The sequence below is a fragment of the Chelonoidis abingdonii genome, chromosome 1 (assembly GCF_003597395.2).
Source record: "Chelonoidis abingdonii isolate Lonesome George chromosome 1, CheloAbing_2.0, whole genome shotgun sequence".
NCBI classification, from domain to species: Eukaryota; Metazoa; Chordata; order Testudines; family Testudinidae; genus Chelonoidis; species Chelonoidis abingdonii.
The window spans coordinates 246,539,497-246,563,575 of NC_133769.1; the positions used below are offsets into that span (position 1 = coordinate 246,539,497).

Consider the following 24,079-nt stretch of genomic DNA (forward strand, 5'->3'; position numbering starts at 1 on the left):
AGAAGTGGATGGGTAGGGTTCTGTGGCCTGCTTTGTGCAGGAGGTCAGACTAGATGATCATATTGGTCCCTTCTGACCTATGAGTCTATGAGCCTGCCCTGCCATTAGCGGATGGCAGGCGCTAGGACCCTGGGGCAGCAGACAGCAGCTCTGCCAGGAGCCATTCTCTGGCAGCACGACGCAGGGGGAGGGTGGAAGGCGGAGACCAGGATCCGCTCCAGGTATGGACGCGGCAGGGTGGTGTGGAGAGACCCAGCTCCAAATATTGCTGGAGCAGGGCATCTGGCCCTGAATATTCCTGGAGCCCGGGCACCTCGAGCCTATATAACCCGCCGCCTATGAGTGTTGACACTCTGGCCCTACAAATGTGTTGCACTGTGGGGAAAACTCTACTGCCCGCCCTGGTTTCCTAACTGTGACAGTGCGATGGATGGATGCAACCGACTGCATAAACCGCACAGTTAGTTCCTTTGGTGGCTGTCTCAGTGGAATGGCTGCAGTCTGAGAAGGCTTTATTCTGATCTGCCATCTAATCTGAGAATTGACTCTTCCCCTCCACGTGCCCCTGTAATTAGGATGTCAGTGTCCAGGGCTGTCAAACTATTAACATGAAACTTGGCGATTCTTAATTTTTACACTGAGCTGTTCAAGGAAGGGGTTTGGTTGGTTTTATTTATTTATTTATTTATATTTATTTTTGTCTGTTTTGAAGTTTGATATAAAATGAAGGTTTCAGAGGGAAAACACCCCTCCCCCCCCCCCATCCACCCACACACATACCTTGGCTGCTGCCAGCTGCGGAGTGGTGAAGTGCATCCCAGGGCATGAGGTGCAGTGTGCTCCAGCACCCCTCAGGGACCCCTTATCTCTGCCTCCACTGCACCCTGGAAGGCAGGACTAAGGGATCCCCGGGAAGCTGTGGGGAAGCTTTGAGGCTGGCTCCCACCCAGCGCCCTCACAGTGCACACTCTGTACACGCAGCCCCAGGGAGGTCAGGGGAGGCCTAGGAGCAAAGGACAGAGAATAGAGTGGGACCAAGCAACTGCCCTACAGGGAGGGAGAGTGGCAGAGCTCCCGGCTCAGCATGGCTGGGAGAGGCCTGACTCCCAACGCCCTGGCAGCAGGGAGCTACCTCTCACCTGTCAGCTTTGCTCCCTGCTCCAGGCAAGCTATGTGCAGCAATGAGGAGGAGCCGGAGCAGGAGCTGTCACCACTGTGAGAGGAGCAGGAACGGGAAGCGTGCTCAGCCAGGCAGGAGCTGCCTGCAGCGCTGCTCCTCTGCTGCCGGGAACTCTGGGATACATCTGGAGGACTTCCCAGACCCAAGTCAAGCTGGGGCCATGTGCACCCAGAAAAGCAACAGGACTTGGACCCTATGTAACAGGGGCTCGGGTTCTGCAGCATCCTGGGACCGTAGGTCCGAACCCTATGTTAGCACAATTGGTGTGTGGCTGCAAAATAGGTTAGGCTTGAGCCCAGGCTCACATTGATGTGTAGACGTAACCTAAGGGAGCACCTACACTGATTTGTTGAAATACTTGTAAATGTTTGTAATCCTTAAGAGACAATTTTCAAGCGGTTGGAGCCTCTGTCAAAGTATTGGTAGGTCAATTTTTAGGCCAAACTGCTTTGATAGTGCTGCTACTTAGCACTCTGTTGTGAGACTCACTGTGAAGAGAGCTGGGAAATAATTCAGAGTATGTGGTAGTGATTAGCTGCCTTTTTAAGAAGGAAGCAGAGCTGACTAAACTACCCCTCCCCCTCCTCAGGGTTGGCTGGCAGTGTTTATTTCCTCTTGTCTGACCCTGGCACAAGCACAGTTCCCAGCAGGTGCAGGAGAGGGAAGAGCATTAATTTAAAGCAGCTTTGTTCACTCTATTACAGTTGAATTTTGAATGTGAGATTGGCTTCTAATGCACTTGTTTTCTCAGTAGCAGCTAGTGGGCTGGGGAAAGATCTTTGCAGGCTTTGTTCTGATGAAACATTGGAATCCAGAAATAGAATTTCTTATTGCTATTGGCTCTTTTTAGTTTCACAAAGAGCACGGTTAAAATGTGCTCTTCAGCACCAATGACTGGGTAGGGAGCAATTGGTTTCTGGTGAGTGCAGTTCAGTACAAATGTTATCTGCTTATTGGAGTTGGTTAATACACTGAGCTCACTTAGAAGCCTGTCTAGGGCCGCCCGCCCCGGGCCCTGCAGAGGCCCCGCAAGCCCTGGCCTGGTGGCACTCCGGGTCTTCATCAGCATTTTGGTGGCGGGGGGCCCTTCAGTGCTGCCAAAGACGTGAAGCGACTGAAGGGCCCCCCCGCCGTTGAAATGCCGCTAAAGACCCAGACCTCCACCGGGTGAGTTCAAGTGCCGCAGCTCCCCCGCTTTGCCCCAGGCCTCCTGAATCCTCTGGGCGGCCCTTAGCCTGTCACCTCTGAATCCCAAGTTTAAAGTAGTCGCAGGATAGCTCTCTCAACAAATGAAATTTGTTCGATTGTTTCACAAGTAAAAAGGAGATTCTTCTTCTTTGAGTGATGGTCCCTATTGTATTCCACTGAGGGGTTACACATAGGCGTCCTCCAAATTTGCAGCCATAGAAATCGTGTCATGGACCATGAAATATGGTCTTCCTTGGTCCGCCACCACCCAGCTCTGGAGGGACAGTGGCAGCTGCTGGCCAGGAGCCCAGCTCTACCCACTAGCAGCTATAGAGAAGTAAGGGTGATAATAACATGCTGGGCAGCAGCCACCACTCTCCCACCACCTCAACTTCAGGTACAGCCAGTGCAGAAGTAAGGGTGGCAATACCACGGCCCCCTAATAGGCTTGTGACCTGCTTTTGGGTCTGGGCGTCTCGTTTGAGAAATGCTGTGGAGAAATCACACCTTGTGGATGGGTTGGTCACAGCATAAATAGCAAATTTCATGGTTGTGTAACAGCTCCACAAAATCCGCTATTTATTCCATGACCAACCCATGAAAATCATGAGATTTCTCTGTGATTTAAGTAGACCCGTAGTTATATGCATACACCTTGCATTTGGAGTCAGAGATTTTGAAAGTACTAGTGTCTGTTGGTCCATGCATGCAGTCTGGCTCCATCTCATGGTTTTGTCCCAGGTGATAAAGGGCGGGGCAGACCAACCGCACCCTCAGTTCCTTCTCACCACTGCATGGTCTGAGTCAGAGCCTCTGTTGTTGTCTCGTCACTTGTGATGTGTTTTCTAAAACACAGATAAAAGACTGTTTGTATTTTTGTTGTCTTTGTAGTAGTTTTTAGGATTTAAGGAATTTGGGATGCCATTTTACTGGCCTCCCAATTCTCTCCCCCAGCTCTCACGGTTGGGTACTGCATAATGCTGAAAATGGCAAGGTTCAAGGTCTGTGATTCCTGCCCTGACTTGTTCTCGGTCAGCTGTGAGCACCAGCACTGCCTTTATTGCTTAGTTCTTAGTGCCATACTAAACTGAATCACTCTAGAAATTGTTTCATTGCAGATTGTGGGAGAACGTGTCTGTCCTTCCTGAGCCCCTCTGCAGAAATGTCCCTAGCCTGCCAACACAGAAGACTAAAGCTCTTTCAGATGTGCACGCTTTTCTCTTCTGTCCGTTCCAGATGGTGCCCAGATATGGATCCAGCTATTGTTTCATGAATGAATGAACAGAGTAGTCCAGTCCTCTGCTGGAAGTATGTGGGAGGGGAAAAGATTCCAACAGGATCATGGGGAAAACTCACTAAAGGGAAAGTCTTTTTCCATTTTGGTGTGTTTTAATTTTTTTAAACAAACAAAAAAACAAAAAAATGATTTTTTGTTAATGTAATCAGTTTATACAGAGTACTTGAACTGACTATGCATCAATGACTGAAATGTTTATATTACAACATCTTGTTTTTACAGTGGTTTTCAAGCACACATCTGTTTTCCTTAATTGTTTTTTTAAAGTTATTTAAAGCCCATTCTCACGCATAGTGGCCCTCCACTAACTACAACCCTTCCAAGTTGCTGTGGTCTGCTGGCCCGCTGTTTGACTACTCCACAGGTTTATGATGTAAGTATGACAGCAACATATTAACTTCATTTTTCTACATTCCACTAAAAAGTTTCCTTTACAGGACAAATTACATAACTTGAAAGATGTTGCAAGTGCTACATCGTGCTAAGTTATGATAGCAAAAGGTTTGAGACCCAATCCATAGGGCAATGTCATTTACTGGTATAAATCAGTGTCACTCCTATGGCTTCACTGACTTACATCAGCTGAGAATCTAGCCTATGATGATTTCAAGTCATACACAAATAGTATTTACATTTCATGATATTAGGAGGCCATGACGCCCAGTCAACAATCTGTCTACTGTTCAGTCCCTTAAAAGTATCTCTTCTGGTTTTAAATACAAAATGATTAAGATAAGACCAAGATTTCTGTTCATTATTTTTGGGGTTGCATTTTAGTGTCTCTTAGGAGAGCCCGATGATCCACCTTCAGCGGGCAATCTGCAGAACTTGGTGAAACACTTCCTTCTCCTCATTCCCACACTTTAGTAAGGTTCTATTTATAAATAATTCATGAATTGTTCATAATGTTTATAGACTGATAGACCAACAGGTCAGTATGCTGCTTTCATAACTTTTAAAATAACCAGCCCCTTCTACTGATGCTCTTGCAACAATCTAACTCGTACTCCTCAAGTTGAATTTGCTTAGAATATCTGTTAATGCTTTATAAATGGAACCTTAATATTAAATGTGACCAAATTCAAACTTGTAGGTTCTCAGGTGTTTAAATGGGGGTGTCGTGCTACGTACTCTTGACGCAGACTGTTAAGAACTCTCCTGTTTCTAGTAAAGATGTATAACCCTCCAGCAGAAGTTTTGAAAAACTTTATTCCACCATCTCTGCAGACATTAGAAACTCATTTTTCATTTCAAAGTCAAACTTTGGATCTAAAAAAGTTTGTGAATTCCCATGACACTAATTGTTCTCTGTCAGTAGGCATTAAAAGTGGCATTGTTCCCATCATAGGCATGGCATTAGGAATCTTAAAAAAAGTTTTAGGCTGGAAGGCTGCCATCAAACCAATTAGCATACTGTCAGCAGCCCTTTTATTATCTCGAAGCTGATTATAGTTTAGCTTCACCTTTATCCGTTAACTAAGGCTTTAACTAGTTGAGCATGCAGGTCTTGGATTTCATTTAGCTCTGTAGTCTGGCTTTATTTTCTACTCTTATTATTTTACATAATTTGAACTTCTAATTAAAATAATAAGTAGCTGGTACATTTGAATCAGCACAGTTTTTTGGTTTTCCTCTTGGGGCATTAACCTAATCAGCTGATGATTTACTGTTTGTATATCAAAAACTCTCACGAAGATGCAACTTTTGATCTGTAAGCCAAATTGCTCAGCTGTGTAACTCTTGTACTGTGAAACTATCACTCTTTCTGTCCCTTTTCCTCTGCTTGCTTCTGTGGTGGCATGTAGTGAACGTACCTGCGTAGCCCCCCTCACACGGATATAAATAGCAGAGTAGACCATGAGGCACAGCTTAGGGGAGTAAAGACACTCCTGAAAGACATGGATATGTACTCAAGTACATTCTCTACATAGCTCTTTCAGAGCCCGACCCGCGCTTTCTCGTCTATACTGCTGTTCTTAGGCCTGGTCTTCACTAGGGAGCGGGGTCGATGCAAGATACGTAACTTCAGCTACAGGAATAGCGTAGCTGAAGTTGGAGTATCTTATTCCGACTTACCTCCCATCCTCACGGTGCAGGATCAATGGCCATGGCTCCCCCTGTCGACTCCGCTACCACTGCTCACCCTGGTGGAGTTCCAGAGTCGACAAGAGCGCGTTTGGGGATTGATATATCGCGTCTAGATGAGATGCAATATATCGATACCCAATAGACCGATCGCTACCTGCCGATCCAGCAGGTAGTGTAGACATACTTTTAGCCTCCCCACTGCTAGAGCCTTTCCCAGTTGGCAGAGCCCTTCCCCAGACAGCAGTGGGGAAAGGCTCTGCCACCCCCCTGAGGCTGGAGCCTTTTCCCAGAGAGCAAAAAGACTAGCAATAGGAAAAGGCTCTCACAGCAATGAAAGGTTCAGCCTTTCCCCATTGCCTCCCCCTGCTAGAGCCTTTCAGTGACATGTATTGCTACACACAGCCATGTAGACGCGGTGTGCTTTTTCACTGCAGTGCTTTTCACTCTGGTACAGTGGTAGGTGGTATAGATGTAGCCTTGGCGTGTTCCTAAAGTTTAGATTTAGAAAAAACCTAATAACCTTAACCGTTATACACTGGCATCTCTGCCAGAGCTCTGAACCCCCAAGTTGTTCTATACTTATCCTTATACTACAACTTTCAGTAGGTAACTGGTTCTGCGACAGCCGTGTAAGCTCTCCAGCTTGTCATACACTTCAAACCAGAGGACGTTTTTCTCCCTTCCCTACCAGGTGCAGGGAATTCAATTGAAACAGAGTCCTGTCTGTTGTGGAACAAAGAGATCAGCCCGTAATGCATAAGCTTTTGTGATGGTGCCCTCAGTTTAGCACACTTAAATGGTACAGTTGAGAGGATTAAAGAATAAAATAAATGACTTATCTAAAAATGCATTACTAACCCAGCCAAACACTTAGTTCCAAAAGGAAGAAGTAAAGCTACTTCCTAAAATTAGGTCCAGTTCTGAGATCTCCTTAGGCCTTTGCCTGAGGAGATCATGATCTGCAGGTTGTGGTGAGAAGACCATGCATGAGCACGTTGCTTTTACGCTTCAACCCTTGCATCCGACGAAGTGGGTATTCACCCACGAAAGCTCATGCTCCAATATGTCTGTTAGTCTGCAAGGTGCCACAGGACCCTTTGCTGCTTTTACAGATCCAGACAAACACGGCTACCCCTCCAATACTTGACAACCTTTTTGCCTGTACTCCTTCTCTGCAGTAATGGGCAGACTGTGCCAACGTGTTCTCTCATTTTTTTTATTTTATTTTTTTTTTTACATCCATATGCGGAATGAATTTTGTTACGCACACCAATGTGGAGGCAATGTGTGGCAGGGGTGGGCCCAAGGTGTTCGGAGTGTGGAAGGGGGCTCAGGGCTGGGGCAGAGGGTGGGGGAATGAAGGCTCGGGGTGGGCTGGGGATGAGGGGTTTGGGGCCTGGGCTGCAGTGGGGAGAGAGGACTCCCTCTAGTGCTCTCTTGCGCAGCAGCCTGGGACCAGTGGGGAGGTGCCTCTCCCCTGGTGGCAGCAGCTCTGAGGCTGGGGCCGGAGGAGACGTGCTTCTCCCCACCTGCATGGCCCTTGGTAGGCACAGCTTAGAGGGAACTTAAGCAGCATCCCCTTTCCATAGCTGGTTTTAAAATTACCTTGCTATTTTCACATTGTGGATGCTTCCCATTGTGCACTGAATGCATTTTAATTAGATGAAAAGGGATCGAATATCTTGCTGGCAGTCAAGCAACCCCATTTGTATGTGGAATGCAAATAATGGCTTCCAGCGTTGATATTTACTGGCCTCTTTACCACTTGAATTCAAGTGGTTTGGATATGAGGTGCTGAGGCAGCAAACCTTGGTACACAGAGTGGGATATTTTTCAAAAGCAGTCAGCACTGGCTTACTTCTGCTCTCACTGAAGTTCTCCCATTGACTCCTGTGAAGAAGTAAGCCAACACTGATTGCTTCTGGAAACCCCACCCAGAAACATTAATCCTCACTTCCTCAAATGCTTGTTTACTAACACAAGTGGGAGTCATGGAAACCCCACCCAGAAACATTAATCCTCACTTCCTCAAATGCTTGTTTACTAACACAAGTGGGAGTCATGGAACAAATTGTAATTTTAAAAGAACTTTGTTACACCTCCCACACTGAAGCTGATTATTTTAAAAATAAATAACCTGTACAATAACCCTGATGTTTGCCTTTTAAGTCTTTAAAAATATCTCTATAAAAGTTTATAATATTTGCTGTTACTTTAAACTGGCTTATCCTACCAAATCTTTTTTTCTTCTATTTGAAAACACAGCTAAGTGCTATTGTCTACTCATCCTAATGAAGCTACATTTATCAAAGGATGTTAACAACTTGCTTGATTGGGCATTCATACTTTTGGTGTCAGGATGTGTTAGGGACAGAGCACTGCTCTGGTGTAAAACCAGCAGAGGGAGCTAAATTACTTTTCAGGGTAGTGAAAACCTGGCAATAGGTTTTTACTGCAGCTGGTCAAATGTTTTCACATTTCAAAATTTGGGAAGTCTTTTTTCCTTGAAATTTTGACAAACAGGAATAAAATTGTGCAGAAATTCTCAGTTCCCCCCCATGTTTTTATTGGCTTGTTTTTATACCAGACTTGCATGCATTTGCTCCATGATGGTGTACAGAATTTTGCTTGATTATTTAATAGAAATCTTTAAGACAGAGTGCATTCCCCACCAAATTTAAGGTAGCACAGATTTTTGTGCTCATACTACTTGATATTGTTTGTTACAGTTGAAAACTTCGCATCAGAAGTGGTCATTTAAATTACGCCTACTGTTTGTGCTGGTAAAAAGTGGTGATAGGAGTTAGAATTAAACTGCAGCTATTGGTACAAAAACCATATAAACCGTGACATGTACATATCTTTTGCACTCCCAGTTCTTTTCTAGTAGATAGCAGAGGAGATGGCCTGTGTAATTAGTGATCTTAAATAGGTTCTAATCTTTTAACCACTAGTAACCCCAGCACCCTTTCCCAGGAGTGTGATAGTCTTAAGAGCCAAGTTTTACCGTGACTTACTGCATGTGAAATTCTTTGAAGTGAATTCATTGCAGTGTATAGATCAGGGCAGAATTTTTGTGTGTGTGTGTAACTGACAAACTGAATGAGTTAACAGTGAAGTAAAATATGTATATCTTGAGTGACTTCAAACTGCTCCTTTCACAGAATGATAGGGGATTATAGAGGCCAATTTAGGGTTATTCTTGGAAGAATTTCAAGTCCCCAGGGATCCACTTGGATACATTTCCCGTCTTTCTCAAAAGAATTCTTCATGTTGCCTGGGATCCTTCTGAAGCACAGTAGGTTCATTCACACATTCTTTCTGCTTGGGAATATGCAATCACAGATTTACATGTTAAACATAATTGTTAGAGTACATGTTCTGTGAAAACAAGGTTCATCATTTGTGAAGCAACTTTCATAGAAGCCTGGATTGTTCAGAAAAAAACATTTAAATAAATGGCCTGTTGGTTGCAAATGCTAATCACAGAGGTGGGATAAATACAAGAGTCTCTTGGGTTATAGAAGGTGGTGCTTCTCAAATATGTGGCAAAAACTCATTTGTTTGCCCTAAAAATGATCACATGTATAAGTTCGTAAGTATGGTCTTATGGCAAAATCATAGGATGACAGCCAAAAGCAATGCAGAAACTGCCAAGCTGGATCAGGCACACGTGGTCCACCTAGTCAGTCTCCAGAAGTGGCCAACACTGGATGCTTCAGAGGAAGATGCAGGAACCTTTATAGTAGATAATTTGTTAAATGATTTATTGTTTTCTTCACAATCCTGATTTATTGGTCAATATAAGCATTTATATACCTTCTGAAAATCTATTTTACTCTGTTCAGTCTAATTGGATGTTATTCATACAAACATCAAGTTCTTCTATATTAGTCTGATACTTTAGTCTTAAATCTTCTGTCTTGCAGCATCATTGATTTTACCATCTTATATTATACATAAGGCTACGTTTTAGTCATTGGTATTTTTAGTAAAAATCATGGACAGTAAACAAAAATTCATGGCCCGTAACCTGTCCATGACTTTTACTAAAAATACTAGTGAATAAAACTTGGGGGGGCTTCCTGGGGGCCAAACAGATGCTGGGGGAGGGCAGCCTGGGTGCTGGGGAGGGGATGGTAGATGGCCCGGGACCTCTGCTGGTGCTAAGGGTCTAGGGGGGTTGGCGGCGCCAACAGGCTCCCTACCACACTCTGCACCTCCTGCTCCCCAGCAGCAGAGTTTGTGTGTGGGAGGGGGCAGGGGCTTGGGGCACAGGGTGGAGTGAGGCAGGCTCTGAGCAGCGCTCCCTAGAAGCTGCAACATCCCCCTCACTCAGGTCCTAGGCGGAGGCATGGCCAGGGAGCTCTGCCTGCTGCCTCCACCTGCAGGCACCATACCCACAGCTCCCAGTGGTCATGGTTCCCGGCTAGTGGGAGCTGTGAAGCCAACACTCTGGGTGGAGGCAGCACTGAGAGCGGCCTGGCCGTGCCTCCGCTTAGCAGCTGAGCAAGGGGGATGTTGCTGCTTCTGGAGAGGCCCCAGGTAAGTGCCATCGAGAGCCTGCCTCACCCCATCTCATGACCCAACCCCTTCCCCCCCCACACCCAAATTCTGCTGAGGGAGGGCTGGGGGGGGGGTACAGTGGCCCAAGACTGCCCCAACAATGGCTGGTGCACTTGGCACAGGGGCTGCCTGAGCTTCCCCACAGCCAGCTGCATTGGCTGCTGCAGACGTCATGAAAGTTCATGGAATCTGTGACAATCTCGCAGCCTTAATTATACAACATGGTAAATAGGAGTGTCTTGCTTACCTCTCCTAAATAATTAATTAATCACATCCTTCTCCAGTCCTGACTAACCTATATTTTGTATCATCTGAAGTTTTGCTACCTCACCATTTGCCTGGGCTAGCAAACCATTCTCCATCTAATGTTTTTTCAGTGGAAAATTTTAAGCTAGATGAAGTTTTCGATGTAGTATCTTCCTGTGAAAAATTTGGGTATTTCCATTAAAAATGGAGCCCCAATGCAATAGTCCTGTGCTCTTGTTCTCCTCTTCATTGAGGACTCTCCTGCTGAACTACACATGATTAAGGTTAAGATTTTGTCACAATTATTTTTAGTAAAAGTCACTGACAGGCAATAAACAAAAATTCACAGAAGGCCGGGGACTGACAGCTTGAGCCCTGCCATGCAGCTGAGCCAAAAGAAGTCCAAGGTCTGTTAGTCATGGAATCAGGGACCTCTGTGATGAAATCATGTCCTTTCACATGATACACTACAGCGCATGACTTCTATGACACACCACCTCCCATCACCAGAAGTGGAGAAAGTGGTGCCTGATGGGAGATATAGTCTAATAATCAGCCTAGCCTGCAGTGGAGAATGGGAGCATAAGACACTTGAACTACAACTTCCATGAGGCACTGTGGTCCAATTTGAATGTGTTACTTTCTCTCTTCTTAATGATTAGGGGAGGTGTACCATAGGAGTCCCTGGCCATGGTGCATCATGGAAAATGTAGTCTGTCAGAGAGTCCAGTCCATAAAGGAGAATAGGAGCATAAAACATCTGAACATTGAGCATTGGCCTGCTAAATCCAGGGTAGTAAGTTCAATCCTTGAAGGGGCCATTTAGGGATCTGTCTGAGGATTGGTCCTGCTTTGAGCAGGGGGTTGGACTAGGTGACCTCCTGAGGTCCCTTCCAACCCTGATATTCTATTCTAAGTACTATGAGACACCACAGCACCATTTAAATCAAAATAATTTGTTTTTCAGCTGAAATATTTCACAACATGTCAATTTTCTACAGAAATTTCATGGGGGGAAATTTGGTTTTGTTTAAAAAAATAATTCAACTTTTGGGGGGAAGGGAGTGCATGGGTGGGGGGTGGGGGTTTGCTGTTTTCTGACCAGCTGTACTGTTCACTCTTTTCCAATATCCTATTGAACACTGGTTTTAACACAGAACTTTGTGGTCCCTTGCCCCATTTTGCTGCACTGGAAATTAGCCATTATTCCTACTTTCTGTTTTCCCTAGCAGTTCATTGCATCTCACCCAATGATGACTGAGTGTATTCATAGCCTCTTGTGAATCAATTTCTTAAAGGATTTATGGAAGTCAGAAGAACTGGAAGTTTATATGAGCTGCTATCATGATTTTTTTTTTGTTTTTTAATATCAGTTAAATTAATTTACCTTGTGCTTTATTAGGCTATACTGGGTTCATTCTCAGGATTGCCCTCAGTGCTCTTTAACTCACTCACTCACACTAATACATACATGTCCTGCTTTCCAGTCTGGTAGCTGGTTTTAATATGTTCATATTTTTCTTACTGAGTCACCTCTTTCTTAAATTTCTTTAAGAACTCTTGGATATACAGCATCTGGTGCTGGTGACTTGTTAATCTTTATCAGTTTGCACAGCCCTCGTTTTACACACACACTCTCTCTCTCTCCATCTCTCCATCTTTGGTGGTAATGACTAATTCCTGTGTAATGTTGAACAAGTCACTTCATATGTTTGCATTTCTATCTGTAAAATGGGAATAGTAGTACTTACCTATCATATGTGTGTTGTGAAGCTTAATATTTGTAAGTGCTTTGTTATTCTTTGTTCTCCTTGGTAATCTTGGCTTGCTCTTTTTTCTTTAGACTTTATACCCCACTTTATAATTTAGCATATTGGCCTGCAAAAAAATTAGCCTAGATTTTTAGACTCTTGTACTATTAGCTTTTTTCCATAATACTATTTTGTAGTGACTCTTCAGTGCTAAGAACCAAGCATAGTTGCTCCATGTCTCACGGTTTTAAACTTTAAAAACAAACAAACAAACAAACAAAAAAACCTACAATTGTAGCAGTAACTTTACTGGCAACAGTAAGGTGATGTTTAACCACTTGGTTTAAAGTTTTAGCTTTACTTTTGTAGGCTAGACTTCAAGAATTTAGTAGTTCAGGTTTTTCTAGTATATCTTGACTGTTAACTCTTTTATGTATTGACTGGTAAGTGTAGACCCCTTTGTTCAGCTATTTTATGACAATGAAAAGAAAATATTAACCAAGTGTTACTGGATGCTCTTTTTTTCAGAATCAGGAGCAGCTTAGAGAGGAGGATTCAGACTTTATTCTGAATGATGGTGACCTCACTCTGACATATGGTGATACGACAATAACTGCTAATGGTTCTTCTGGCTCCCGCACTGCTACCACTAGCCTTGATGGCAGGAAAACAAAAAGTAGTTCAGAGGAAGCATTGGAACATGATCTGGGAATGGGAGATAATGAAGTTACAAGCAGGGGCACCCGACTAGTATTTCCTTTGGAAGACAATGCATGACTGCTGCCTCAGTAAAAATACAGCTGTAGCCCCGTGGATGGGTCAAGGAATACTGCAGGCCCCAGTGTCACTTGAGGTGGGAATGCTTACAGAATTGAACTAACCTGTCTGTTTATAAGTGGTTTTACTAAAGTCTGAAGACACCAACCTTGACTTTTTTTTTTTTTTAACTCAAGATGCTGACAGTGGGTTTTTAAATGTCTAAACTAGAGAAATGGGGAAATTGTCAGTCTCCTCTCACAAAACTGCATACTGAATCTAAGTAGAATTAGCATCCTGCAGTTCTCTCATTCAGCTGCAACACCTTTCTGAGAATAGGTATGTGAGAATGTTACCCAGCGGAACCAAGCTAATTCAGGCTGGGTGGAGTTCTAGTTTGGTTTGGGAATGATGGAGGGGAAACCCAAACAAAAGTCTAGTTATTCTGAGACTTAAAGGTATGGGTGCATGTCTGATTTTTTGGGTGGTCCAGTGTTAAATTGCTCTCTGAAAAGCTTGAAACTATGTATAAAAGGGAACAGTATGTACTAGGAGTACAGATGCATGAATGCAACATTTTTCTGGGATTTGTTACTATATGACAAACTGCACTGAATTACTTCAGGAAAAAGGGAAAACAGCACAACTTCCTCACTGGCAACATGTAGTAGGTACAGTTTAGAATAATTCAGTATTTAAAGAGGGAGGCAGTGAATGATGTTTAGTCCCCTAGCTTTGGACAACTTGAGTATTACTGTTCGCATATTTTCTAGCACATCACAAGAGAAAACTTCTTAGTGTCCAAGACTGAAATGCCTGACTCAAGCCCTTACCTAGGCTCTGATTTAAAAAACCACTTGTTCTCTCATTAGGTTGTTAAAAATCAGATGAAGGAAGCCAGAACCCAGTTTTTTTGATGGGAGATAGGGCAGATAGTGGTATTACTTACAGTGAAGCTGGAAAGCAGTATTTGAACATACATGAAACCAAAAGGTTCCATATTGAGATGGGAAGTATCCTGGAATCTGCTTTGCTTGCTTGTTAGGTGTGATGGTTTAAACTGCAAATGTTTTTACTTCAGAAGGGGAAGATAATACTATAAACTTAACCATTTGTGGTTATTACATCTGAAGAAAGGTGTTTATATTCATTCTCTTTTGCAGAGTACATGTGAACGTTCAGCGAGGCACCACACAATATATAAACTGGGCACATGGTAGACATACTATAGTCCCATCTGAAATGTGAAAAGGGGAAAAATGTCTTTGCCCATGTTCATGTAGACTTGCTTTAACTTATTGCTTAAGGCTTTTTGATTCCCAGCTCTGTAGCTATTAGTGACTTCTGGTGTATTAAAGCAAATAGTTGAAATCTATTCCCTCCTAAACAGCAGCTCAGCTACTGAAGCATGCGTTAAAATGGTGTAAAGTTTTACTTTCATGACTCAAAATGGTTTAGAAAATGTTATTTTTTAAACTGGCATTTTGTGGCCCACTATTAAAATATAATATCAGTTTGCTAAAGTGCATTTTTTTACCTGCCACTTCAGTTTGTTCCTTTCCCATAAAATTTATCTATGAATAAAAATCCATTCTGTGTTTTTCCTTAAGTGACCGGTTCAACTAAACAATGGGCTAACTTTTTAAAATTCCAAGTTCCAATTGCACACCAGCACTTAGATTGTCTAGTTTGGTTTATTTTAAATACAGTGATCTACCTCCTACTTCTTCCCTCTTTAAGACAAAATATTGATCTGTTTGAAAGAATCAAATTAATGACTGCATCCTGGGGCAAAGCAGTAAGATTTCTAAAGCTAGACCTGCCACCTCTGTGGTGCAACTGGAAAGGTCACACAGCCCATCTGCTCTGTTCTTGAGTAGCTCAGAGATGGAAAGTTCAAGCATCCTGCTGAGAGCACTTCAAGCAACAGACCATGTAAACTGTCTAGCACTCTGTTCCCAGGATTAGAATGGACAGCATCATCTGTGAGCACTCACTAGCTCTGCTATTCCAGGACTTGCTGCTTAAATACTATGCTGGAGGAAACTGTTTCTTTTGGAGCGATGAAAATGATGAAGTTTACTCTTGATAACTTTAACTCTTCAGAGCCTGCTGAATTCCACATTTGGAGTGATAAATCCTAATAATGTCAGACTTTTTTTCCTTTTGTAAAAACTTAAATCATTAGCCAACCTCAAGTGGTGCAAACTGCTTTTCAGATTTTAGAGAGCAGAACCTGTCCAAATCAGGTGGACTTGCCCATCTCTGGAGTCAGGCAAACCTTTATATGCAATTCAAGACAGGCTAAAAGCTGTCAAAGACTATTAGAGAGATAGGGTGGGTGAGGTAATATCTATCTTTTATTGAACCAACTTCAACAAACTTGCCTCTCTCACCAACGGAAGTTGGTCCAGTAAAAGATATTACCTCACTCACCTTGTATCTCTAATATCCTGGGACCTACAAGGCTACAACAACACTGCATACAAGAAAAACTATATTGGCTCAAAGCATTTAGGAATAAGTATTTTCTCTCTCAAAAATGCTATAACGAAGTGCCAGAGACAGACACTTTTCAAAATTACCATTTTCTACTGCAAGACTCACTGCAAGTTTTAGCACCATCCTGTACCAGAATGCTTCCAATAGCAGAGTTCAGATGGCACATACTTAAAATGGAGTTAAATCTGAAATGCTAACCCTGAAAGAGGGGCCTAGTACCTTTCCTCTTACTGTTTCATTCCTTAGCCTTTAACTTTAAAAACTAGTGTAAAAAGTCATCTTGCAGCAAAGTTGTCTAGTACAGAGTTATCTGAATGTCAGACTGAGGGCTAACTTCATTATGCACTCTTAAAAGGGAAGGGGCTTTAATTATAAATTATGCTTTAAAATAGTGGTTCTCAAGCAGGGGTACATGTACCCCAGGGGTTATGCAGAGATCTTCCAGGGGGGTACATCAACTCTTCTAGATATTTGCCTAGTCTAGAACAGGCTACATAAAAAGCTCTAGCGAAGTCAGTACAAACTAAAATTTCATATAGACAATGACTGGTTTATACTTCTCTATATAATATACAGTAAAGTATAATATTTATATTCCAATTGATTTTATAATTATATGGTAAAAATGAGAAAGTACGCAATTTTTCAATAAGTGTGCTGTGACACGTGTTTTTATGTTTGATTGTTGTAAGCAAGCAGTTTAAGTGAGGTGAAACTTGGGGGTATGCAAGACAAATCAACTTCCTGAAAGAGGTACAATAGTCTGAAAGAGTTCAGAGCCACTGCTTTAAAACAATGAAATGAACATGGGTCTTTCACTTTATCAGTTTTGACTTCAACCTTTCTTCCCAGTTTAGACTTCAGAATAAATCAAAGCTAAATGAACTAACAGCACCAACCACTTGTTACTATAGAAATCATTAACCATTACAGAAAATTACCCTTTAATAGGATTTCTTTACTAAAAACTCACAAGAACTATCTAATCTTTAGCATGGCATGGTTTACATTTTCAACTGGTGCTGATTTTTTCTTCTCTGTTGTGGTTCACGTGCTCTTCCAATTTACCTTATACTGAAATTTTGCTCTAAATGTGAAAATCCTTTTCGTAGAACAATGTGATGAATTTTAACTTCATGCCAGTACTGAGGCTGGGTTGGTTAGGCTAGAGCTTGACTTAGACATACAAATAGATGTATTAACAAAACTATGGAAAGTTACGGAAATTCCTGTATTTTTCCCCCCTCAAGCTTGCTCTGAGTCTCTGAATGGAATCACAGTTTAAGACTGATGAGCAATACGGCAACCCCTCTATGTTAATATCGTAGTCAGATCAGAGTGAAATTTAAGAGAGGTTCTTCCTCCTAACAGGTGTGAGTTGCTGCGTCAGTCAGTCTACAATATGTAAGATCCCTTCATTGGCTGATACCTGTATCAAGGATGTGACTGACATCTGCTTGTGCATTATGCCTTCATAGCAGTAGTGTAATGTTAAGATATTAATGTCAATTCAAACTATGGCTTACCAGAAGTCAGCGTACCCTGTGGTTCAAGGAATGGGGTATGGAATTTGCTTAAGAACTGAGCTTACTGACAAAAACTGCTTTACCTCTCTAGCCCTTAAAACAAAATTACGTTTAGTGCTTTGAGTCAGCATGAGCTTTGTCCTAAATGAGATCGACAAAGTTAAGACTATAATCGTCTTTAACACTCCACAGAAGCTAATATACCAATTGTGTTTGGAAAGCTGTTCTGCAGCTACTTAAAGATTTTTATACAGGATGTTAACGTTCACTCAATCCTGGAAAAGCCAGTATAGTACAATTACCCAGTCATAGTAGCTGAGCCGTCTCAGAACACTGCTAAACCTTGCTTGGTGTGCTCATGTGTCTGCTGAAAAATTATGGAAGTGCTTTCAGGGGGGTCATGTGGAAGGAGATAAAAAAATAAATAATTTCAAACTTCTGCTTTTAATGTGGACTATGCTCATTTCTTTGCCCCACTGCTAGTAGCTGTGAAACTAATTTGTTGATACTCCTGGACAAAAAAAAAAAAAAACTTCTCTCTCTCTCCTGCACAACTACCTTAGTCTTATGTATGTCACTTACCAGTGGAACTTAGATTTTGTTTGCATGTGATCCACATAGTTAAGATCATTAAAGTTGCAAAAACTAGCTCTTGTGACAAGAAATGCTACAAGGTTCCTGTGACCTTAATTTGACCCCCTTGTGTGTAGGCATTGCTAGTTTAATTAATTATGATCGCTTTTTCTATGGAACCTCAGTCTCCTTCAGTGCACTCAGTATTTTATTTTATCCCCATTGCACAGTGTGTGGCCCTATGTCTGATTTAATGCACACTATGGAACCTGGCTCGGAGGACAAAAAATAATAATTTCCTCATAGGCGTTTCTGTGGCACTTATTTCTAGAATATGAGTGCGTCACAAAACCTTAGCACATTAGCTTTGAACCCAGTTTCACAGATCAGGGTTACTTAAAATCTCAGTTCCTCCTGTGTGGGTGCCTACCTTGACACCTATAACCTGATAAGTCAGATTACTTCCTATTATATTAGCACTTTAGTTCAAAGTACAGCTCCCATTGACTGACTTCACGCAGATAAGTGCGTCCTCCTGCATGCTGCCTGGGTACCAGCAGAAGGGTCACAGAGTAAAGGAAAGTCAGATTCCCCCAGTTCCAGTGTCTAGCCTAGAACAGGCAGGAACAGCAGTTACAAGGAAATATCTGCCTTTGCCATGTAGTGTGAGGGGGGGAGAGCATGCCTTGTGGGGATTGACCAGGATGCTAGGGGCTGTGAGAGGCCAAAACATGCTAAGCAAGGAGAGAATCTTTAGATTTTAGCAGCAAAAATTTAAGTATGAGCATGTGCTAACTGCCATTTTTGAAATGTGTGTGTATATAGCTTGGCTACCTTTTGGACAAACTTTCATGGGGGTGGGAGAAGGCACAGCCCAATACAAAGGCCCAGTCTCTGCCCACAGAGTCCTTGCTCCACACGATAGGGGCTCTAATTTCTCCAAGAGGTCACTAGAATTTTGAATAGTGAAAAATGTATTCCCCCCCCCCCAAATCATTCTCTATAACAGCTGAACCATCATGGTGAAATTTTCTGAAAAGATTTCAGACTCAGGTAGATGCCCAGCATGGAACATTTTAGCCTACATGCTTACTGTTTGGCAAAAAATAATTGAAAACGGTCTTCTAACAGGAAGTGTTGGGTAACCTTAATAGGTGGTGCCACCAGCTCTACCTATAACCACCACAGAACCCAGTTCTGTAAGCTTACACATGCACATAGCCCCACTGAAACAAGTGGGGGTTGAAGGACTTGGTCCTTCTACATAATTTCAATTTAACAAAACCTGCAATCTATCTTCAGACACTAATGATCAGAGAAGTAGTTATTCACTTAAAAAAATCCAGACTGCACAGTAAACCTGAGAACACTACACTCATTCTAATACCCTTCAGAGAAACGTTCAGTGTTGCCTTTTGGAACTTCTGTTTTGAAGTTGTAACTCACCACTAATAACTTGCTCCAACTCCATTTTGGCAGAATTCCTGCTTCTGCACGTGAGTGAGAATGGAATTGAAGTGCTTAAATGAAAAAAAAGTTAAAGCATGAGAGTTAAGCTTGTAAGATAGGAAAATGGCCTGTCAGAGCGAACTCAGTATTCAATGAGTCATTTAGTAGCCATTTACTTTCTCAAAATATTCAGCTTACAGGCCAGGGAGGCTCAGGGGGATGTGAGTAGTGGGAGTAATACCCTTCATGTACATGGACTAAAATCCCAGAGAACAGAAAGAAGAGGGGGAATCCAAGGAAGGCAATATCACATCTTAGAAAGATCCAGTTCAAACTTCAGGAGAGTGAAGCGGACCAGAACAGCTCAGTAACAAGAGCACGGTTCTCATATATCCAGTGTACACTGTAGGGCCAGAGGACATTTAGAAAGAGGATTTGTTCTTGTATTTGAAAATACTGTTTCAGTAGGACAGGTTTGCAGTGTGATGTAGCTTAATATCCTTTCATTATATTGTAAGCTTTAAGCTTGTGGAAGACAGTTTGATTCCATCTGATAAAAATCCAAATGCCTCTAATATGGGGTTTTTATGCCATTTTGTAAAATAAGATATAGAAAAAATAAGCCTACATCCCAAAAGAGGGAAACTTTGAAGGAACTGGTAAGTTAGAAAGCCAAAGAAATGGCTTAGACATGCAGTTTTAATACAGAAATACTGCCGGCAACAGTCATGCCGTGCTTAAAGCTGAAGTCCTAAATTCAGCAGAATTCCCATTGAACTTCAGTACATTTTTTGCCAGGGGAAGGACTGCAGGATCCAAAATACATTAAGGGGACAACATGAGGACTTTACTTTCAGTAACAACTCTTCCCCTTCCACCACTTGACATAAAAAATAAAATAGAAAAAATGTATACTTCAACAGTGGCTCACATGTACAGGTCAGGGTTAGGGGAAAGTGGCTTTAATTACACTGCAGATTGTTTCTGAAGAGTTCAAAGAACAGCTGCCCAAAGCTACACAAACCAAACTCTTAAAGTAATCAGTATTTACTATGGAATGACGACTTCTGATTTGCTAATCTTAGTCTGGTGAATGTGCATCTATTTACAGAATCTTTCAAAATACTGTTGTGTGCACACACTGCATATCAAGGCTGGCCACATTTGAATCCATATTGCATGCCACCATGCTGTTTCCTCTGCAAGTTACTCTATTTGATCTACTGACTAATCTATACCGATGTCACTGAGCACTGACGTTTGTAACAATCAAAATCATGACTGAGAGTGACTCCTGTCCACAAGCATTTAGGCACAAAAGGACAGGTCCATGGTACGCTGTCAGGCTAATCCTTTTTAACATTCCTTGTCTATTACCACCACTTAAGATTTTAAGTCTACTGGTAAATTACTGCTCTGTTAGAAGTTCAGCTAGAGTGACTGAGGCCTAGTCTGCACTTTGCTGATACAGATGTACAGGTTCAGTGACTGAAATAAGCTAGAGCAGCAAAAGCACTTATGCCAATACAACTGTCTACACTAAGGCTTTTGCAGGCATGGAAACGTCACAAAAAATCCACACCCTTAACAGGCACTGCTATGCAGTAAACATTTCTAATGTAGACCTGGCCTGCTTGTCCAAACTGAGAGAAATACAAATGTCCATTTCAGATTTGCATTCCATAACAAAGCTGCAATGAAAGGATTTCCAGCTGTATAGGGAATGGCTAATTCATCAGCTTTCTATGGGAATTCTATTAGTCCTAGCTTTTGTAAAACTTAAATTTGGAGCTAAATTAAATCCAGATCACATTGAACAAATGCCCCATAGCCTTAGCATTCTTTTAAAAGGTCTATACAGTACATTAACAATGAGCACTGTGGAAATCCCAGCTCTCAGCACCAAAGGGTTATTTAAGGAATGAGTTATAGGCAAACTTGAAGTGGATTTTAGCTTGGCATTTCAGTAAGAGCTTAACATAAGGGGTCAGAACCTCAGCTATGCCAACTGACACCAGTGATCAGCCCTGAACTTTTTCCCCTCCCAAACAGAGGTTTCTGTGTAGTTTCTTGTATGAGTATGGTGTGGCGTTACTGTGCTTTCTGTGAATTAGGTCACAATGCAGTAGAAACGGAAGCAGCACTTCAACTGTTTCTCTCCCCCCTCCCCCTGGGGGGTTTGTATAATCAAACTCACAACTTACTATATAATTTACTGTATTCAGAATTCTAAAACACACAGTCCTGGTATTAGGATAAAATAATTCCCAGTTACAGGGTGGGGAAGCAGAGCACTTCGAAAAACTCACCACCTGGATCTGTGAAAATTTTACTGAATACTGAAGTGTAAAATACTACGCTTGCAAATACTGAGTTTTTGCAACGGTAGATGATTTGTCCAAGTATTGTCAGTAACTTTAAAAATTTAAGTGTCCTTGTTGCCATAAAAAGCACCTACAATTGACCATAGACTGGCAGCTTCAAATTGTAAAATAAACCACTCCCTATTGCAGGTTCATAGTTGTCCATATTGCACTGTCATATCCTTACTGGAAATGAAGTCGTCGTGTCCACCTGTTTTAGGTGATTAGAATTTGTTCTGCTATGCAAAACGGTACAGTTAGTATAAACTGAAGTTCTGAAAGGATGTGGAATGTAGTCTCTTCGGGGTGATTTTTTCTTCAGTCCTTGGCTGTTACAGTAACACATCCTTCCAATGTCTGCAATTCAAGCTATGGGAGGGAAAAGTAATACTGCATTAGAACATTTTTTCTGCAATTAGCAGCTTCAGTATTCTCAAAATAGAAGGCATGTTAAGAAAACAGTGTGAACTTTTTTTTAAACTAGGAATTTTAAGCTTGTAGCTCAAGCTCAGTATTGTAACTACATTAAGTAGCAATAAATTGTCAGTAAAATATGCAGCACTATAAAAATTTTAAATGGAGATGGCAGAAGAGAATAAATCAAGTTACAATAAAACAATGTGAAAGCTAATAGTATGCTCTGAATAAAAGCAGAAAAATTGTTGCTGTGTGCATACTTATGTACTGACAAGCTTTTTCCAAACAGATGGATTTAGCGATATAATCAGTTTTAATAATAACCCCCAGGGCTCAAATTAGCTTGTTCATACATGCAAAGCTGCAGCCACTCATCCCTTTTCAGATATTAACAACAATACAAGACTTCTCAGTGGATCAGTAAGATACTATTTTAACAAAATACAGACCAGGAGGAGTATGAACAAATATGCCTAAATGGACAAATACACTAATGGATTTACCTGTACTTTAATCATTTACATTTATTAATTTGCAAACAGGCCTTGCACTCATTGTCAAATGATAAGTACTTCATAAACTGAATATATAGAGAACTGAATTTTGTCCTGTGATAGAGAAACTGTTACCTGGCAGTGTTATGCAGCAGTGATGGAAAAAACAATGGTATGTAAACATTCTATACAGTGTATAAACATTACGACCCTAATTTGATCACAAAACTTTTCTCAAGTCAATAACAAAGCAGTCTGTTCAGTAAATACCCTTCTCAATTTTGAACATAATCCAGCAGCATATGTCTATCCTGTAAATTTGATTCATTTTTAATATTATTTCCTGGACATAGTAAGTCAGGCCTCTCTCAAGTTATTCAGCTCCACTGAAAATAATACAAATCCTGCACTAATTTAATTAAATTTGCAAATTCCAAACCCACGGTGTTTTTTGCATTCCATGAGAACTTTACCAACAAATGTCAAATTAGCATCACTACTTTAGCATAGATACAGTATACTTCTCTGGGTACTTAGTATTGTTTAACAGGATTTACACTGCAAGTGACAGACATACTTCAACTGATACCTTTTCATGGACTATCTTGTAAAGGCACAGTCAAACCCATATTAAGTCCGACTAGCGTAACTCTTACACAACTAAATTTCAAATGACTGCATACTTAAAGTTAAAGCTTTCTAGTCCCTTCCCCACCCTCTTCCAAAAACTCACTTATTTACCAAAGAAAAGTATTTTAAAACTTAGCTTGAATAAAGTATATGACAGCAGGAACTCTTAGCACATGATGCATTCTTCCAGTGGCTTAATATTACCCTACATATAATGCAGTGGGCCTTTGGCACCATGAACTCTTATGTGTACTCTTACTATTCAGTAAGTTTTATCAAACAAAAAGTTTGTTCTGATTCTCACTAAATACAGGTATTAACCCTTCAGCTGGGCTTTTGTTATAGATGGTCTCTTAATGGGACACTTTTTACTTTCAGTGGAACATCATTTTCAAAACTGCCATTAAACAGGATTTACTATTCCAGGGCGTCCATGTTGCATTGCAGAGCTGCTACTGTCATACGTCACTTGGCTAGTCTCTGATGTAAGGCTCTGTAATAAAGTAGCTTTACTCTGGAGGCTGATTTGCCTTTCCCACTTTTTCTGTTCATAAGCACTGTGGAAAAACTAGAGTCAGACACAAAAGCTGTTGCAGCAGCAGCCCGCAGGAAAGTTAAGTATTAAATTGCTCTGAATACTCATTTGTAACGAGTGTCATTTTAGTCCAGTGCATATGAAAATATTCAATGAGCCTTGTGATAGGTTTCTACTTACTGTAACATTGCCATACTTTATTATAGTCTACCTTTTGCAGTTCTTTTTAGTAAGCTTGCACAGTTGGTGCTTGTGAGCTTGTCTGACACTATTTACAGGATTGACTAAAATACTTCTAGGAGCTGCTCCAGAAAGAGTTTGAAACTTACAATGCAAATTGGTCTTTTCAAATTGAAACTTATTTTCATTGTCATACTGTTGGTGTCACTAAGGATAATCCTAAGTAACTTAAAAGGTAAAAGGCAATAAGGATATACAGTCTCCCTGTTTAGGCCTCAGATGAGCAGAAGCTCTTCCATGTTTAAACTCTAATTGACCTAACAGGCCAATAAATAGAA

General features: G+C 41.6%; 2 protein-coding genes across 4 annotated transcripts in view; one reads left to right on the forward strand and one right to left on the reverse strand.

Annotated features, from left to right (window-relative positions):
• SLC9A7 (solute carrier family 9 member A7) overlaps nt 1–17,557 on the forward strand; it is a 122,052-nt gene extending 104,495 nt beyond the window's left edge. For both annotated transcript variants that reach the window (XM_075060822.1, XM_075060827.1), the window contains 2 exons: nt 3,933–4,038; nt 12,845–17,557. In XM_075060822.1, the coding sequence (XP_074916923.1) occupies nt 3,933–4,038; nt 12,845–13,093 (355 nt within the window). In that variant the 3' untranslated portion in view covers nt 13,094–17,557. The remainder of the gene's footprint in view (nt 1–3,932; nt 4,039–12,844) is intronic.
• Nucleotides 17,558–19,803: 2,246 nt separating this feature from the next.
• Nucleotides 19,804–24,079, reverse strand: part of CHST7 (carbohydrate sulfotransferase 7) — a 25,086-nt gene continuing 20,810 nt past the window's right edge. For both annotated transcript variants that reach the window (XR_004373127.2, XM_032776110.2), the window contains one exon: nt 19,804–21,854. The gene's annotated coding sequence lies outside the window, so the exon portion shown is untranslated. The remainder of the gene's footprint in view (nt 21,855–24,079) is intronic.